Below are 20249 nucleotides of genomic sequence, written 5' to 3'. Positions count from 1 at the left end.
ACTATCACACTAGTCCACCATGTCAACTAATAGAGATAATGAATTTCTTGCCTTGAGAAATTTGAATAATTCAGTCCACACTTGCAGATAGGTTTTTTTTTTAATGGTAGTTCCCTGCAAAGTACGTAATTTTACAGTTTCATTAAGGCTGCATGATTATTTTTAGTAATTGATATATAGATGCCTTTTTAGTGTTTCCTAGGTGAATGTAGAGACCTCAGTAAGCAACAGTCAAACCCTGCGCAGAGGAGAAGAATCCTTCCAGCATGGATGTTAACAGAAAATCTCAGTGATCAAAAACTTTCAGCACCAGTCAGCAGCGGGGGTAGGTTTTGTTTCGAAAACATTAAGCAGAATTTAGAAGTTTTTCTGAACAAATGGAGACAGACTAGTGGTTGTGTAAGTGTATCACTTAGCCTAACATTTTTTTTAGATGTGTACATGAAGTCTAACCTAAAAATTACGCTATTATGTTATGTCATTTATCATACACCATCCTGCTAATTACCTTTTGATTTATGTGCTAGACTTATATTAATGTAGATTTTTCAAACATACCTGTTGGTGTCATGTCAGTGATAACAGGTCAGCAAAGTAAGAGCTTTCTAAATTAATTTAATTAAATAAAAAACTGCCAGGCACACACTATTATGTGCTGGAGGTTTCAGGAGGACCTCTGTCCCAGCACAGCTCACTGTCAAGGCAGATAGCACAGTGATTTATGCCAGCTGTTGGGCATTCCCATTGATTCGAGATTATAAAAACGTTTACTGCCTTGTCTTAGTCTTTTATTTGCAACTTTGTAGCCATCTTGGGTTTACTTTCTATTGACTGCTTGTTTTCTTTTATAGGGGTCACATTTTCCTGTTTGTTCTCAAGTTTAGTAACTTTCAATGGGATATTGGATATTATGAATGATATAGAGATTTTTTATTTTATGTTCCTCTGAATAAATATTTTTGTTCTAATAGCGATTAATTTGGCCTAATAGGCAATCTTCTTCTAATACGCAACTAATTCAGACCCTGACCTCTATTTCCCCTGTTGTGGTCAGCAGCCGCAGCCTCTGCTTAGTTCTAGCAGCTTCTAGCTGCTGCTTGTCCTTGCACGTGTGGCCCAGCAGCCAGTGAAGGACTTGGGTCGGTTTTATATGTAAATTTTAGTTCATGGTCCTCTGAGGCTTCCTTCCTCCCAGTATTTTATCCCTAACTTTCTACTTGCTCTACCAAGCCTTAAAGTCTGTCCTCTGACCAGTTAAACCAATAAGGCTGCTTTCTGCCACCTGTGGATTGGGAGATGCCCTTGGTCGGTTGGGGGTGGGGAGCCACAAATTCACAAACCTCACAGGTTATATTTAATTTTTTTGGTTCTGCCTTTTTCATCACTCTGCAGTGCCTTCAAACAGTTTTTGTTTTTAATAATTTTGCCAAAATTTATACTGGTTTTATTTGGGATGATTAATTCAGTCACACTACTCTGCCATTTTACCCCAAGCACAATTGAATATGTACTGTAGTTGAATGTTACTGCTCTCGCTGCTTCTCCTCAGCATAGTGGTCATAGAAGCAGTCTCAAGATTTTGATCCCGTATGTTATATACAAAATATTCCTTATTTAATTCTAGTTTGGAATTTAGTAGGATCAGACTGACCTCTTGGGAAAAGTAGGTTATGTGTTATATATTATGAAAGATGTAATCTGGAGAATTTTCATATATAAACCCAAGAATTCCTGGTAAGAGTTTTATTCCAGTACAGTAGTTTTCAAACCTCCACCACCCATCATTACATGTGTAAAATTTTTATCAGTAACATTTCTCATTAAGCGCGGTAATTCCTCACTTTGCCAGAAGGAAATGGGGAGTGATGAATGGTCGTGGAGAGGGGGTGGGCACTTTCTCTCAGTAGACCAGTTTCTCTAATATAGAAAGAATAACTTTAATTGACCAAAAATTGGACCAATGTCAACTGCCTCCCTGCAAGCAAGTCCTTTTTTTTCAGAGTTGTTCTGTGTGGTAGCTGCTTCTGTGCTACCACTATTAGAGTGCTTATAATACTCCAAAATACATTTTGCTTCAAATTAAAAATAACTATTAACTTTTACTAGCCAGATGTACCATGTAAAATATGAAGCACCTTTTTGAGTACTTCACCTTAAAAATGCAAAGGATAACAATTTGCCATTGATTTGGACAAGAATATTATATAATACCTGATGTACTTAAAATGCTAAAGCTTCAAAATAAGGTAGAAAAGTCTTTGGATTCTGGCATGTCTTCTTTCTTATAAGTAGACTTTGGGGGTACTTGTAAGAGCAAACTTAGGTTACTTGATTCCTTTAGAGACAAAGAGTTAGAAATACACATAGGACAGTTCAGCACTTGAATCCAGCTAATTAAAAATCAAAATAATTTGACTTTTTCTGCCATGTACTTTATTATTATTGTTGTTGTTTTATTTGTTTAAGTAATAAATCATCCAGGTCAATAGACCAATATTAGAGATTTTTAAAAATCAATTTCTAGGATGCATTTTGGACTCATTTAGAAGTAGGTTGCTTTCTTACATCTTTTGCAACTTTAGTACTATACTTTGTTCATTGATATCTATTTAGATTATCTGATTAACTTGATATTTTAGAACCCTTGTGTCATTAGGTACAGAACAGATAACGTGAACTGATGTTAAATGACTTATCTAAGATCATGTAATAAAGGCCAGAGCCGTAACTGAGACGTAGATCTGTCTGACTTTAAAGCCCATGCTCTGAGCTGTGACACTATACAGCCACCTAAATTTACCCTTTCTATGTTGTGGTGTTTTTATTCTTTTCTGTTTTAATATGCCCTTGCATTCTCTCCTAGATCTTTTCTCGTTTAACTCTTGGTTTAATCCTTACATGTATCTGAATATTTGCTGTGATCAGGCTGTCCTTTTTGTTTTTCAGCCAATATAGTTCTAGTTTATTTTCTGGGTCCCCAGATACTAGCCCTTGGATGTTATCATGAGTTTCTCAGGCCTGGGCTAAAATTTTCTCCATGTCCCTTAGTGATTCGCAAGTGAATATATTTGGGCATGGGCTTTCAGATCTTCTCTTCTCTTGGCTTCCAGTCATCTCTGTTCCCTTAGCCTTCTAGGCTTTAGGACAAGTTATAATTCCTGGGCTATGACACTCATGTTAGATTGCAGAAGGAGCTTTTAAATTTTTAAATCATTCTACTCTGTAGTACGCTTCTTCTCCCATCTTCTAACCCTCCAACATGGAGTCATGAAAAGTGGCACATGCTGAAAAAGGTTGAAGTAGTCCCCAAATCATCGTCTGCATTTAATTTTGTACTGAATATTTTCCACATGACCACTCAACGCAGATGATAAATGCTGAACTGACATTCTATTAATTTGACTGTAGCTTAAATTTTACTTAAAGTGCTGGTTATTCTGTTTACTTTATTTCCAGCAGCCCTGCTAAATTATCTAATTAATTCTCATAGTTTTTAAGTCTCTCAGATTATCTAGCTGTACAGTCATATCTACAAAATTATAATAATTTTGGCTCTTCTGTTCTGTCTCCTGCCTTTAAAAAATTTTATTTCATGAACTAGACCGTACAAATTTTAAATAAAAATGGTTAAAATTGGTAGCTCTATCTTCTTCCCAATTTTAATAGGGTTCTATTAGTATTTCAGCATTAACATGATTGGTATTCAGTTCTGATTCTCTTATCATGTTTAGGATGTTTTCTTTTTTCTTTTTCTTATTTTTCCTTCAGGAATAACTATTGAATTCTTTGACAAATTTTTTGGTATAGATATAGTCCTGGAAAGGGGTAGATGGGGGTTGGAAGCAGGGGAGGGCATAGGGAAGCAGTGGGGTGGGGCGCTGGGCTAAAAAAGAAAAAAGGAAAAAAAGAAATAGTCCTGCATTTTCATCTGTCAGTGTAATTAGTGATGTTGGTAGATTTCCTAATGTACCACGCTTAGGTTCCTGGAATAAGTCAATTCGTCATGATGGCTTATTATTTTTAAGCTCTGTTAGATCAAAGTTGCTGATATTTAGTTTAATAAAACATTTGTGTCTGTATTCGTAAGTGCATAGTGTTTTCCTTCATGTGTGCCATCTTTGTCAGATTTTAGCATTGAGCTATGTGGGTGTTGTATTCAATGAACTAGGAGATTTTTCCATATATGCTCAAGGACAGTTTGAATCATAGGAATACCTGTTCCTTTAGAGAATCTTTTTATATCACAATCTGGGCCTGGTTCCTACTTTTAGTAGTTGATAGTTCTAGCATAGGAAAAGGTAAGTTAGACCAGTAAAAAATGAATGAAACACCCAGAAACAGATCAAATTAACACATAGTTAATATATTAAAAATTATCAGTTCAAATTGATAGGGAAAGGAATTTTATTATTTTTATATTGTTATATTTATTATTATTATAAATGATGTTGGGAAAATTAGCTTTCCATTTGAAAAAAAAACAATATTAGAGCACTACCTCATACCATATTCTTAAATTTTTATTGAATTGATAATCTTAATGTAAAAATTAAAACTATTAAGGCATTTGAAGAAAATATGAGAACAATATTTTTATTACTTCTGGGAGGTTTTCTTAAGATGATAGAGAGCCTGGAACCCTCAGGGGAAAACTGACAGGTGCATTTAGGTTAAAAATGGAAAAAAAAAAATTTGTGTGCAGAAGACACTATAAACAAAGCCAGAGGCAAGTAGCAGACTGGCAAACCTACGGAGAGATAATATCTGTCACAATTATAAAACACAGAAGGTTAACAATTGTTTACTTAATAACAAAAAGGAAGGTAAAACTCAGAAATTTTGGACGTAGTATATGACATACTACAGAAGAATAAATACAAATAGGCAATAAATTTATGACTACTTTGCCAGTCTTTCTTACATATTTAAATATACAACGCTCTTTGATCTACAAATTCTAATTCTACGTATTTATCCCACGAGCATAATAGCATTTATAGTTTTAGTCCATGTGTGTTTATATATATGTATTTGTAGGTATATTTGGTTAACCTTAGCAAGTTGGGAAGGATACACTTCAAATTGTTAATATAACTGTTAGGGTGGTTCTTTTGGAGGATAAAGTTGGATGGATGTGATTGTAATGACATGTGTATAGTGTAGCTATCTATCATTCATATACTGTTAATGTAATAGCTCATATAAGTAAATGCAACTAGTAATATTAAAAATAAAGTGATTTGTTTTAACAGATCTTCTTTTATATTGCAGTCATTTAACTGTACCTATTCTGGATATAAAAAAAAATTTGGTATGCCGGATTTGAAGATTGTTATGAACTAATTAAGCTATATTTACTCTTTTAAAGAGCATTTTTACAACAGTATCAAAATGGCTTCTTCCTATGCAAAAAGAAATTGGCTCTGGTCCTTAGAAGGAATATTTGTAGTAGAGAACTTGGAATTTTGAAGAATATTTTAAATATATATTTTTAATTTTATGATTTTTAAAAAAGATTTTATTTATTTGAGAGAGCGAGGGAGTGTGCTTGGGGTGGGGGGAGGGGCAGAGGGAGAGAATCTCAAGCCGACTCTGTGCTGAGCGCAGAGCTCGAGTTGGGGCTCAATCTCACGACCCCGAGATCATGACCTGAGCCAAAACCAAGAAAGAGTCTGATGCTTAACTGATTAAGCCACTCAGGCACCCCTAATTTTATGATTTTATGTACATGTGTGACACTTGGAATATGGTAAACTGCCATTTGGGCAGATTCTGTGTCTTACTTAATTTACAGTTTTAGTTCTTAGTATAGTAAGCAGTACCGTTAGTTGATTATTTCTCTTCGTTTGACTAACTCATATCTGTTGTAGCATTTGGACATTTGCTGCATGAAGCTGTATAGTCCTGACAGTTTCTAAAATGATATGAAATCTTCCTAATTTAGATTCAAAGTAAATATTTAAGTAATTTAGGCAAAGTTTAGTTATTGAATAGTTTTATTCCTAAGTTTCTTATGTAAATACATTATGTTTATATTGGTTCAATTGACTTCACTGCTAAATAATGTGGATGATATTTCTTTCCTAACTTTAATGAAGGACTGTTATTTTAGGCCACTTGAGTATCCTTTAGTACAAATCTGAGCAAACTATAGCCCTTGAGCCAAATCCAGCATGCTGCCTGTTTTTGTCAATAAAGTTTTACTGGAACGCAGCTATGCTCATCCCTGTATGTATTGTCTGTGGCTACTTTTGCGCCAGAAAGGCAGAGTTGGGTAGTTATGACAGAACACTATATGACCAACAGAACTTAAAATATTTATGCTCTGGCTTTTTGTAGAAAAATTTGCCAGACCTTGCTTTAGAACATTAGTGACTATGGATTGCCTTATATACCTATATTCAGGCTCTCAAGGGAGTCTTTGGACCAATTCTGTTTATGTTCACAATGCATTTAGTCAAACATTTATTGAGCACCAGTTTTATGCTAGACACATTTCTAGGTTCTGGAGATACCAGGAGGGAACAGTGAACAAGACACATAAAGTTTCTGTCCTCGTGAAGTTGTTATTTGAATGTGGGGGAGACAGATAATTAAACATGAAGATTGTCCTCTTAAAAAGAGTGGATTTTTTTTCTGATTAGAGGGATCATGGATTTATTAACAAAATATGATACTGACTTAGGTTTGCCCCATATATTGAACCCAGGGTAAATATTATATGGGGTACAGTGTCCATTGTTATTGAGACTTATTTTCGAAATTGGTGAAGTTTGTGGAGGTCACTCTTGCTTTTGGGTTGTTTTGGGTTCTTAATCTGTTATTAAGTTGAATTCCTCACTGTGGATGTTAGGGGCTCAATAATTGTATGTCAAATTCATTGGATAGCTATATGTTAAATTTTCTGTTAGGGAAATTTAGTGCTAAAGTAAAAAACATATATTTAACACGTATCAAATACTCTGCTATATAGTTTATATATCACACCTCGTTTACTCCTAGTAACTCTATGAGTTATTATTATAATTCCTTTCTTTGGGATGATAAAACCAGAGTTCAGAGAGGCATAGTAAAGCAGTTCAAGGATGGCACCTGTTCATATTAGCATCTTGGCCTGGCTCTCTCCAGGGCTGGAGCTCCAGGCTAAAGTGCTGCTTAATACTCTTCTGAGATTTGCAAGTAAGTGTTTTCAAGGTGGCATTAATCTAAATGGAACTTTACTTTTAATTGCCCTTTTATCCTTTTTCTTCTTTCTTTTGACATTTGAAGATATAGGAGATAATTTTTTTTCTTCTTTTTCATTGTGTTTTTAAGATAATAATATAATCCAGGAAAGTGGAAAAGAAGGAATCTGCAAAGATAAAACTCAAGTAAACATAACACAGCAAGGAAGAAAGCGATTAATTTCATCAGGAGATTCAGAAAGTACATCTGCAGAACAAGACACAGGGAAAAAGTGCAAAAATGCTGATCAGGAAGAGTCTGTCACTTCATCCAAGGTGATTTTTTTTTTTTAATTATTATTTGGGGGTGCCGGGCTGGCTCAGTTGGTAGAGTGTGTCTCTTGATCTGGGGGTTATAGGTTTGAGCCTCACATTGGGTGTAGAAATTACTTAAAAATAAAAATCTTTTTTTTTTTAAGATTTTATTTATTTATTTGACAGAGAGAGACACAGCGAGAGAGGGAACACAAGCAGGAGGGAGTGGGAGAGGGAGAAGCGGGCTTCCCGCGGAGCAGGGAGCCCGATGCGGGGCTCGATCCCAGGATCCTGGGACCATGACCTGAGCCGAAGGCAGACGCTTAAGGACTGAGCCACCCAGGTGCCCCTTAAAAATAAAATCTTAAAAAAATTTATTATTTGATCATTTGTTTTCTTCATCAAGTGTTCTAGATAAGAATTGATTATATATTGTATATGGCAAGAAAAAACCAGAGCTGTTCTTTATTGCTGAGTTTATGAAGATAAAAAGTAGCCCAGATTTTTTTTGGCTTACTAAAATTAATGTAGTACTTGCTTTGTAGAAAACAAATTCTATTTAATTTAGAAGTTTTCAGACTGGAAAAAAAGTGGAGACCGCTTGACTGGTTGTAATTGGTACCTTCATTCTGAAAACCTGGTTTCGTTTATTTTATTGGTCATTCTCAGACGACATGTAACCACCTTTTTCTTCCTACCTCTGAAGAATAACTGATAGGCTAGTTCTTAATAGCCTGTTGCAGGATTACTTCTGGGCTAATTTACAGTATTTGGAAAAATTCTCTTTCCTCTTTCAGTTTTTGCTAACTCACTGGAATGGTGTGACTGACCTAAGCATTCTTTAACATTGGGTACTTAAGGAAAATGGGGCCCATTATTGGATGCCTTTAAAAAAAGAGGGAATAGGGGAGAGAGAGTGTGCAAACGAGTGAGCACGCCCAGGGCAGGTCAGGTATTCTTCCTCTTCAGACAGCGCTGGCTTTCGGTAATAGTTTTCACGATCGTTACCGGCTCCGTGGGTCTCCACCGTTTCAGTGTCAGCGGAGCCCAAGGAGTAGGTAGGATTGGTTTAGAATAGTGTGCGCTGGGCTGGCCGGAAGGCTGTCGGCTCTTCCGGAGGGTGGGCCTTTCGTAGTACTCCCTTTGCTCCTGCCTCCTCCCCCATGAGAAAAGATCTGGCTTCTCGCTGGATCCTTTCTTCTAGGTAGGGAAATGCGCTCTGATCCCTATCGGGTCAGCTCCCTGGCTTACTTACGGAGTCAGGTTTAACAAATGAGAACATTTTCTGACTCACTTGTATTGACCATAACAAGTTATTAAGATAAAACTTGTTTGACTTTGAGCCCTAGTACACTCCCTTCTCTGAACATATTAATATGACTGCCTGTTTTTTTTCAAAAAAGAAAAGTTTTTTGTTTTTTGTTTTTTCCAGAAGAAAATCTGTAGTGTAGTTGTTTATCCCAACCCATTACCCAAGTTTGGCAATGACAAGTGAAACTTAAACACTTTTCTTAATTGATAGATTGCGGAGAGGAGCAGTAAACAGATCCAAGATATTCGAGGTATTTGTGAGATTTTGATGACACGTACATTGGACTGCCTATAATTTTGTGACTCTACTAATGTCTGGTCATGAAGATAATTGCTCTGAAATTGTTCATATTTCTCATTAATTCTCTTGCATCTCTCTGCAGCTCCTTATGGGTTATGTAATTGTCCAGTTTGGGAATGAACATGAGGGGCTTGAATCTACTAACTTTAAAGAAATAATCTACATAGTTTACATAATCTAATTCGGTCTCTGTTATAAACGACAGAAGGAAGCCTAACTGAAACAACTGAAGCAAGTAGTGTTATAAAGCGTATTAACTGTTGCTGGGAAGCCAGCTACCCTAACATTTAGTGACTTAACAACATTTTATTCTTATAATTCTGTGAGTTGGCTGAGCTCAGTTGGGCATTTCTTTTGTGACGTCTTTTTGGTGTTGAGCTGGGCTACATTCAGTTGGGAACTCAGCTGAGGCTGGAGCATCCAAAATGGCTTCACTTGCATGAATAGTGCCTCCATGAGGGTTGACTGCATGGCTGGCGGCTGGCCGGGCCTCCCTTTCTCCACTTAACCAGTAAGCAGTCTAGGCCAAACGTCTTCACCTGACAGCTGGATTCCAAGGGTATCAAAGTAGAAGCAACTGTTCTCTTAAGGCCTAAGATTGGAACTGGTACGGTGTCATTCGGCTACGTTCTTTTGGTCAGAGCAAATTACCAGGCCAGCCTGGACTCAAGGGGAGGGGATAAGAACTCCACTGATTGATGGCAGGAGTAATTTGTGTATAAAGGGATGGGAGGAATTGCTGGCGGTCATCTTTGATAACTATCACATAAAGATAGAGGAATAATTCAGTTTCCAGAATGGAAAGGAAAACAGCAGGAAATATAGGTCATAAAGACCAGCTGGGACAAGGGACTTGATCAAAATCATGTTGATTTTCACCTCTCGAATCATCCTTCACTGCTGATGGCAGGCTTGCTTCACATGGTGTCCAACATGGGCACTGGTAGCTCCAGGCTCATGTCATCTCGTTTTTCACCTTAAGAGGAAAAATGAGAGTTTCTCTGTGGTTGCTTCTGTGGTAAGTTCTAGGGACTTGGATCACGAAATCTCCACTTAGACCATTCACAGTGCTCAGAGAGATGAAGTAGTATCATTACCCCTTTTTGGGTCATGTATACACCCATTATCAGACAGATGGAGGAAAGGGGGTCTAGAAAGAAATAAATAGTAGGTTATGTAGTATTTTGGGGGCAGGGGGATACTATAGTTAGATCTGCATAAATTCAGAGAGGGGGAGAAACTGGTAGTTTTTAAGTTGGTCGAGATTAACCTAACAAATGAGGTTTCGAATTGTTGGAAACACTTGGGATATACCATAAGGTGAAAGAGCAGATGTGAGAAAGAAGGGACTTTTGGAATTTCATGCATCTAGAGGGGAGCCTCTTGTTTTGACTTGGCCTCTGTTGAGCAGTCAGGTGTCAGCGTGGTCAGTTAAGACAGAGAACCAAATTGAAAATAACTCAAGCCTTTCTTCACTTAGTGCGACAGCCAAGCAAAAGGGGAAATGACTTGTCGGCTCCCCAGTGTTCCGTTTTGTGCCATGGAACAGCACTTGGCAAGAGTCAGCAGCATAGGTGTGGAGAATCCTCTAACTGCTGAGGAGCCCTGGACCAAATGCTTCTGCCTCTTTCTAGACAAGGATGAAGGAGAAGAGGAAGAGCTAGGAGTGAAAAGATACTGAATCAAAGTACAGAAAAATGCCTCATCCAAAGCCCCCCATAGGGAGGATCCTTGGGAAGGGCCCAACACAATCACACACCCCTCCCCCACACCTACCAAAGAGGCCTCTGTGAAGAGGCACCTGGGCTAGGAATGCACCATAAGCATGGCTAAACCACTGAGGCTTGAGTCCTTGATTGCAACTCTCTCCAGAAAACTGTAACACACTGGCTGTGCACCATGTCTGTTGTGGGGAGGGCAGCTTCCCCCGTGAGGCCTGCCAGCCAAAGCCTTGAAATTATCTAAGCTTGGGCCTGAGGGATCATAATAGGACTTTGGCCTAGAGCCAGACTCCTCAGTCTGCACTTCGCTCTGCTGACTACTGTTCCACATAAGTTCCAGACGGAGAGGCCTGAGTATCCTCCAGCCAGCTGCTGTCTATTCCTTTTAATCTGAGTTAGAGTCCCTACCTTGAATCCCATCTGCTTTTCTGTTTTTTTTTGTTTGACTGTATAGCATTTTGTTTTCCTTTTTTAAAATTTAAATTCAATTAATTAACATATAGTGTATTATTAGCTTCAGAGAGAGAGTTCAGTGATTCATCAGTCTTATATAATACCCAGTGCTCATTACATCATGTGCCCTCCTTAATGTCCATCACCCAGCTACTCCATCCCCCAACCCCCTCCCCTCCCCTCCAGCTACCCTAAGTTTGTTTCCTATGATTAGGAGTCTCTTGGGGCACCTGGGTGGCTCAGTCAGTTAAGTGTCTGCCTTCAGCTCAGGTCATGATCTCAGGGTCCTGAGCTCCGATGTAGCCCCCCTACATTGGGCTCTCTGCTCCGTGGGGAGTCTGCGTCTCCCTCTCGCTCTCCCTCTGTGCTCTTTCTCAAATAAATAAGTAAAATCTTAAAAAAAAAAAAAAGACTTTCTTATGGTTTGTTTCCCTTTCTGATCTCATCTTTTGTTTTTCCCTCCCTTCCCCATGATCCTCTGTTTTGTTTCTTAAATTCCACATATGAGTGAGAGCATATAATTGTCTTTCTCTGATTGACTTATTTCGCTTAGCATAATACCTTCTTGTTCCATCCACATTGTTGGAAATGGCAAGATTTCATTTTTTTTAATGGTTGAGTAGTATTACATTGTGTGTGTGTGTGTGTGTGTGTGTGTGTGTGTGTGTATGTATATATATATATATATATATATATATAAAACACATCTTCTTTATCCCTTGATCTGTTGATGGACATCTGGGCTCTTTCCATAGTTTGGCTATTGTGGACATTGCTGCTATAAACATTGGGGTGCAGGTGCCCCTTCGTTTCACTACATCTGTATCTTTGGGGTAAATACCCAGTAGTTTAAGTGCTGGGTCATAGGGTAGCTCTATATTTAACTTTTGAGGAACCTCCATACTCTTTTCCAGAGTAGCTGCACCAGCTTGCATTCCCACCAACAGTGTAGGATGGTTCTCCTTTCTCAGCATCCTCGCCAACATCTGTCATTTCCTGACTTGTTAATTTTAGCCATTCTGACTGGTGTGAGGTGATATCTCATTGTAGTTTTTATTTGTATTTCCTGATGCCCAGTGATGTTGAGCATTTTTTCATGTGTCTGTTGGCCATTATTTCTATGTCTTCTTTGGAGAAATGTCTGTTCATGTCTTCTGCCCATTTCTTGATTGGATTATTTGTTCTTTGGGTGTTGAGTTTGATAAGTTCTTTATAGATTTTGGATACTAGCCTTTTATCTGATAAGACATTTGCAAATATCTTCTCCCATTCTGTTGGTTGTCTTTTGGTTTTGTCGACTGTTTCCTTTGCTGTGCAAAAGCTTTTTATTTTGATGAAGTCCCAATAGTTTTTTTTTGCCTTTGTTTTCCTTGCCTTTGGAGACATGTCTAGCAAGAAGTTGCTGTGGCTGAGATCATGAGGTCATCCATTTTGAGTCTGTTTTTGTGTGTGGTGTAAGTAAATGGTCCAGTTTCATTCTTCTGCATGTGGCTGTCCAATTTTCCCAACACCATTTGTTGAAGAGACTGTCTTTTTTCCATTGGATATTCTTTCCTGCTTTATTGAAGATTAGTTGACCATAGAGTTGAGGGACCATTTCTGGGTTCTCTGTTCTGTTCCATTGATCTATGTGTCTGTTTTTGTGCTAGTACTGTACTGTCTTGATGATTAAAGCTTTGTAATGGAGCTTGAAGTCCAGAATTGTGATGCTACCAGCTTTGGTTTTCTTTTTCAACATTCCTTTGGCACTATTCAGGGTCTTTTCTCGTTCCATACAAATTTTAGGATTATTTGTTCCAGCTCTGTGAAAAAAGTTGATGATATTTTGATAGGGATTGCACTGAATGTATAGATTGCTCTAGGGAGCATAGACATTTTTACAATATTTGTCCTTCCAATCCATGAGCATGGAACTAAGGTCTCCTACTCTGCCATCTTGGAAAGTTAATCTTTTCTGTTTTGATAGGCTTGACTAGACATTGTAGAAGGTGGCATATGAAGCTAACAATTTGTAATAATGTAATCTTACCTCCATTTCCAACCCCCCATATTTGTCTGACCCAAATCTAAATTTCACATTTAAGTCTTTGGGTACTTATATTAATATGCCCTTATTTGAGCCTTGGGACTGATTGTAGTAGGTGATATGGCAGGTGGAATGATCTTGACCTCTAGTTCTAGCTACAGGGGTCATGAGTCCCTAAGTCACAGTGGGAGTCTTAGCTAGTTAACCCTGGGCAGCCCAGAAGTCCATTCGGGCGGTAAGATATCAAAGAGATATAAAGAGGAGAAAAATACCCAATTCAGAATATCCTGAAGATAAAGGCTATTCTGCCTTATCAGGGTGCTATAGTGATTTATTTGGCAAAACCAATAATTTAGCAAATGTTTATCTCAGGAAGTATGAATCTAAACAACTGATTGTAGAGAGTCATGTACCCCTGTTTGTTGTTTGGATATATCATTTTTTTTCTTCCAACTTAAAGACTGCGATCAGGGTTATTCAGAAAGTTTTTTTGTTTGTTTGTTTTTTTTTAAGTCATCCAGAATATCAAAAGGTCCAGGTGTTCAATAAAGTTTTTAAGGCATTACCAAAAAGGTGGTTTTTTTCCTGGAAGCTGGTTGGGGGAGGGGTGGTATTTTGAGAGTATCTTCATTGTCTCAAGCACCCTAGATACCTTGGTTGGCTGTTTATATTACATTATTGTTTGGTGGAAGGTGTGTCTTTGAGGGGAGGGGAAAGATGCTTATTTAATCACTTTGAAGGAGATTTTTGTGTTAGGTGTTGAAAGATGGCTGGCATGCTAGCAAACAGGGTTAATGAGGAGGAGAACTGTCAGTGAGCAGCACAGTGTGAGCGGAGGCATAGAGGCAGGAAAGTGTATGTGGCCCATGGATGTACATCTGCACTGGAGTGTCATGTGCATGCTTGCATGGGCGTGTGTATGGAAGTGGGTGGGTGAGACAAGGGGAGGAAGCTACTGCAAGAGACTGGGGATCAACTCAGGATGGCACTTGATGCCAGACTATACAGAAATCAGGACTGTACTTTATGGCCTCAGAGACTTTTTGAAGGTTTTTTTTTTTTAAGATTTTATTTATTTATTTGAGAGAGAGAATGAGAGAGAGAGAGAGAGCATGAGAGGGGGGAGGGTCAGAGGGAGAAGCAGACTCCCCGCTGAGCAGGGTGCCCAATGTGGGACTTGATTCCGGGACTCCTGGATCATGACCTGAGCTGAAGGCAGTTGCTTAACCAACTGAGCCACCCAGGCGCCCGAAGGTTTTTGGTTTTTTTTAATTTTTTTTTATTTGACAGAGAGAGAGACAGCCAGAGAGGGAACACAAGCAGGGGGAGCAGGAGAGGGAGAAGCAGGCTTCCCGCAGAGCAGGGAGCCTGATGTGGGGCTCGATCCCAGGACTCTGGGATCATGACCCAAGCCGAAGGCAGATGCTTAACGACTGAGCCACCCAGGCGCCCCATGAAGGGTTTTGAGAAGGAGAATAAGTGGCCAGGAAGATGCCTGTAGCCACCATATGTAAGATGGAGGCAGGAACTGCCTAAGAAGCTGCCCTGGGAGGCCTCAGGGAATGAAGGCCTGAGCTAGACGGTGGCACTGGGACCAGAAAGAAGTAGAGGGATAAGAGAGACATTTTGGAGATAGAATTAACAGAACCTAATGACTAACAGCATATTGAGGAGGAGGTACTGAAAATGTTCTTTAGGGGCACCTGGGTGGCTCAGTAGGTTAAGCATCCAACTCTTGATTTTGGCTCAGGTCATGATCTCATAGTCGTGGGATCAAGCCCAGCATAGGGCTTTGGGCTGGGCGTGGAGCCTGCTTAGGATTCTTTCTCTCCCACTCCCTCTCCCCACTTCTCCCCCCTCCCCAACTCCCACACACACACACATACACGCATACTCTCTCTCTCTCTCTCTCTCTCCAAAAAAAAAAAAAAGGAGGGCGAAGAAGAGAGTTCTAGTATAGTTGTATTATTTGGAAGCAAACTTGCAAGCAGTGCATTTAGAGTAGAGGAGTATATGGAGGTGGAGGCTTTGGCAGTGAGAGCCATTTCCAGTTTTGCTGCCTGTACTGTATGTATATGCAGTTGTGCTAATAATTGCTGATGTGAGTGTGCTGGCTGCTAGGTATCTCATTTCTCTCTATACACATGCCTGCTGTGAAGTCTTACTCATATTCCTTTATGAAAATAGCAGGGGAGATGAAGACTATAACTTATTGCACAGCCATCTCTTAAGTAAGGCTGTATTCCCCAGAGCTCCACAGTATTGGTTTACTACATCAAAGAATCCTGTACCCTTTGCTTTTCTGATTGGCCACTTGATACCGTTTATGGCATGGCTCTCATCAGCTCCACAGAAACATCTTTTCATTCATTCATTTATTCAGCATGCGTTCATTAAGCAAGTAGTAGTGATATAATGGCATTGATAATGCTATTAACTAAAACGACTTAAACACACACACACACACCCATTTATTGAGCTCTTATTATGGGCTAGAGGCACAACTAAGATATACTTATTTCATTTAATTTTTAGAAAATCCTGGAAAGTTGATTGATAATATCCCCAGTTTACTGATCAAGAGACCTGAGACTCTGAAAGTTGGAATCAGCTTGTTCAAAGTCAAAGTTAGGAAATGGCTAAACTAATATTCAAGATATGATTTTTTTACTTCAAAGACCATTCTAATAATCATTACACTAAGCAGTCTTTCTGTTACATGCAAGACAGTGTGCTAGAATCTGGGATAAAACGTGAATAAGAGATAGCTGATTAGGAGCTCATAGTCCTGTGGGGGACATGATTCAGAATGGTGAAATAATGTTGACACCACACTGATTTTTCTGGGGGCTTTGGGGGCTGCCTAAGGCAACTCCTAGGGAAGGGATCCTCAACTGATCTGAGCTGCATCTTAACAGAAGAGCAGTAGGCGTGAACCAGGTGCAAAAGAGGTTGAAGTAGGAATCCACCCAGGTAGATGGGCAGCAGGTGCAGGAGCGGAGGAGCTCCAGGAGCCCGCTGGGAACTCTTGTTCTTAGAATTCGTGCTGTAAAGCCAGGTGAGGATGGAGCTGGCAGTGGGGAACCAGTCATAGAGGGGGGACTTTGAAAGGATTTTGGCCACAGGGATAATCCTGGAAGCTCCTTAGAGGAGAGATCGAAAGAGAACAAAATAAACGACAGGGGAATAAGAGGAAATGAGGACATCTCAGGCGAGACATAAAGAGAGTCTGACCCAGGGTGGTGGCATTGAGGATGGCACAGAGGCATCGGGTAAGAGAAATATTTAAGAAACAAAACTGCAGGACTGAGTGCTTGGATCTGAGCAGAATGAGGGAAAAGAAGGAGTGAAAGGTAGACTTCCAAGTTCCTGGCCAGAATGAATGGAGAAGCTACGTTGGCAGAAACTTTGGTACAGAATACAGGGGGAGGACTTCAGTTTTCACATTTTGAGTTTGAGGTGCGTCGGATATTGAGGAAGAAATGTCTAGTTAGTGGTTGACTGTAAGTTTGAAGCTCAAGAGTGAAGATGGGGCTGGAGGTTGGGATTTTTTAATCCTTAGTAGGTGGGTGCTAATGAGACTAATGCAGGACCTTTAAGGCAACTTACTAGTACAGACATTCTTTCCAGGGATGGCAGATTACCTCAGTGAACTTGTATTGGGCAGAAGTTCTGTAGCCTGTCCCTTGTAGTACATTAAAACTTCAGATGGTTGGGGCGCCTGGGTGGCTCAGTCATTAAGCGTCTGCCTTCGGCTCAGGTCATGATCCCAGGGTCCTGGGATCAAGCCCCGCATCGGGCTCCCTGCTCCACGGGAAGCCTACTTCTCCCTCTCCCACTCCCCCTGCTTGTGTTCCCTCTCTAGCTGTCTCTCTGTCTGTCAAATAAATAAAATCTTTAAAAAAACAAACTTCAGATGGTTGAAGGGCAGGGGAGGGCTTGCTGGGCAAGTTAACAGACAATTTAATAATCTTAATAGTACATTCCAGCCATTGCCAGGCACCAAGGTCACCTTACACCAGCTCCATGCTCCTTGATCCCTGAGGCCCCTAGCATATATTTTTATAGTACAGAGAACCCCATTTTCTCTAACATGAATCTTCAGCCTCCCACATTTCATTCTTCACCTTTTCATCTAAGCAGTGTAGGTGCTTATAAAATATGGACCTCTCTGCCTTTCTCCTGCCTCTTCCAAGTACACAGCACTTTCCATCTTTTCTGTTCCCTCACTTGCCAGTTCAGTGACTTGCTCTGGCTCATGAGCTTTGTAATTGGCACAGGACAAATTTATGTCTCAGCAAACTTACAAATTACTGCATGTAATGGATTTTTGGGATCCTTTATAAATAATTGAAACCATGAATGTTAAATTCTTGAATGCCAAGGGTCTACTGAGTATCAATATTTCATGAAGTTCCATAAAGGACATTATGAATTCCAGCTTTTGTGCCTCTTAAAATATATTTGAGAACACCTGATCCACAGTATTGATATCTGTGACTTTATCATTCCTTTCTCTTTTAGAATAAATTAGTGTGAAGATTAACAGTAGAGGGAGTTGAAATAATGTTAAACATGTCTTACCTTTTATTTTCTTTGTTCTATTTTCTATTTTTTAAATGGCAAAAAAATGCATGCTGTTATCAAAAAATACAATGTTAGAGCATGTGGAGTATAAAGTGGAAATCTTGATTTGCCTTATCCTTCAATCCCATTGGCCTTACTAATATTTTGGTTTGTATCCTTCTAAACCTGTTTGTTTGAATTTTTTTCAAAGATTTATTTATTTATTTGAGAGAGCGAGAATGAGAGAGAGAGAGAGTGTACCTGAGAGGGGGGAGGGTCCGAGGGAGAAGCAGGCTCCCCGCCGAGCGGGGAGCCCAATGCGGGACTCGATCCCGGGACTCCAGGATCATGACCTGAGCCGAAGGCAGTCGCTTAACCAACTGAGCCACCCAGGCGCCCCTTTGTTTGAATTTATACAAGTAAATACACACATAGGTAGAGAGGGATTTTTTTTTTTTTAAAGCTAACTGGAATCTGTGTGTGTGTGTGTGTGTGTGTGTGTGTGTGTGTGTGTGTGTGTATGTAAAATTCTTGTTTAATTAAAAAAATTCTTAAGAGAGAGATCTATTCATTTTCAACCTTTGCATAGTGTTTCTTGGTAAGAATGGATTCTTATTTATTTAACTGCTTCCCTAGTTGTGTCCCTTTTTTCCCTATAATAATTGACAGTATGTTGAGTGGGATTTTTTTTTACCCTATCATCCCAAAACTGCTACTGAGGCCCAAAGCTGGGGACAAAAGTACTAATTATAATATCTCATGATTGAAAGGACCCCCCAGCAGTGAGAGTCAAGCCTTTCCCTGTGAGGGAAAAGTATAAGAAGCGTTATTGAAAAGTATAAGAAGCGTTCACCATTCCTACCCCCAGGCTTTGTATAAAGAAACCTGAGAGGCCAGAAGATTTTAAGGTTTGGGGGAGTGCTCTGTTTGTGGGGAGACGTTATGTTCTGTCTTTTTAAAACCAAGAGAGAGGCACTCTAAGACAATTCACTGTGGAGTTTACAGATGCCAACAGGAACAAGAGACTGGCATTTTATTGGACATTTGCTTAGCCAAGCGATTGCTAACCTGCCCTGTTTCTACCTAAACAGGGAAAAAGAAAATTGGTGAGTTGACCCAGTGGGGACTTGCCAAGAGGGGAGGTGGGTCAGGATTGCCCCATTCCCACCCCAGAGTTCCAGTCCCTGGCATGTGTCAGTTGGTCCTATAGTGGAGGGAGATGAGATTGGTGTGTAATTGAGCAGCTCGGGAGAAAAAGAGTATGTGTTTTAGAGAGGTGTGGCATGAATACCACCAGCTGAGGGTTAGCTCCAAGAGGTAGCCAAATTGCTTTTCCCATCGGTTGTTTATTACTATACAAGAAACATGGTAAGAACTAGGTTCCTTTTGCAAGGTCTTTAGCAGTTTGGATAGCCTTTTAAAGTTATGTACTATGTTTTTTAAAAAAGAAAAGACTATCAGGGGCACCTGGGTCGCTCAATCGGCTAAGCGTCTGCCTTCGGCTCAGGTCATGATCTTGGGGTCCTGGGATTGAGCCCCACTTTGGGCTCCCTGCTCAGCAGGGAGTCTGCTTCTCCCTCTCCTTCTGACCCTACCCCCTACCCCTGCACATGTTCTCTCACTCTCAAATAAATAAACAAATCTTTAAAAAAAATAAAAAAGAAAAGACTATCAAAACATTTAAGTAATGAGTCCCAAAGAAGTCATGCTAATTAGTATCTTCTCAGGAAATGTGAACCATTGGATATTAAGTGATATCAACACTAGCTTTCTCCAGATGGCAGCCAGCATATACGCGTCCTCTGTTGAAAAATGTTTTTTTTTAATTTAATTTTATTATGTTAGTCACCATACAATACATCATTAGTTTTTGATGTAGAGATTCACGATTCATTGTTTTCGTATAACACCCAGTGCTCCATGCAGTACGTGCCCTCCTTAATACCCGTCACCGGGCTAACCCATCCCCCCACCCCCCTCCCCTCTAGAACCCTCAGTTTGTTTCTCGGAGTCCATAGTCTCTCATAGTTCATCTCCCCCTCCAATTCCTCTCTGCTCCCCCCATTTAAACCTTCACATATACCTGTTATGTTGTCAGCACATCCTAGTAGTGGTTACCAGGAGGACTGAGGTTTATCTGAGCTGTGTTTCCACTCCACAGGAAGTTAACTAATTAGGAAATCATTTTTAATAGGATACGACTAGGCTCACTATTTGTCCTGGTGGTAAGTACAGATTAAAAAGGTTCTGCAGTGCTAATGAGAATGTTTACTTGGTTCAAAACACCTTTTTGGTTAAAATGAAACTTTTATTCAAACCACTTCAAAGGAATCATATTTATTTTCTGAGTTAGTCATAGCACAGCTTCATCCAAGTTTTTCTGTGTGAGGGAG

The 20249-nt window shown here is 39.6% G+C and overlaps 1 protein-coding gene across 2 annotated transcripts in view; it reads left to right on the top strand.

The window, feature by feature from the left end:
• Window positions 1-20249, top strand: part of APLF (aprataxin and PNKP like factor) — an 88107-nt gene that overhangs the window by 36500 nt on the left and 31358 nt on the right. For both annotated transcript variants that reach the window (XM_027623754.1, XM_027623753.1), the window contains 2 exons: window positions 193-325; window positions 7315-7499. In XM_027623754.1, the coding sequence (XP_027479555.1) occupies window positions 193-325; window positions 7315-7499 (318 nt within the window). The remainder of the gene's footprint in view (window positions 1-192; window positions 326-7314; window positions 7500-20249) is intronic.

Source organism: Zalophus californianus, chromosome 8 (genome assembly GCF_009762305.2).
Source record: "Zalophus californianus isolate mZalCal1 chromosome 8, mZalCal1.pri.v2, whole genome shotgun sequence".
In the NCBI taxonomy this organism is placed as follows: domain Eukaryota; kingdom Metazoa; phylum Chordata; class Mammalia; order Carnivora; family Otariidae; genus Zalophus; species Zalophus californianus.
Note: the sequence above shows the minus strand (reverse complement) of the source record. Positions and strands in the feature narration are given on the sequence as shown.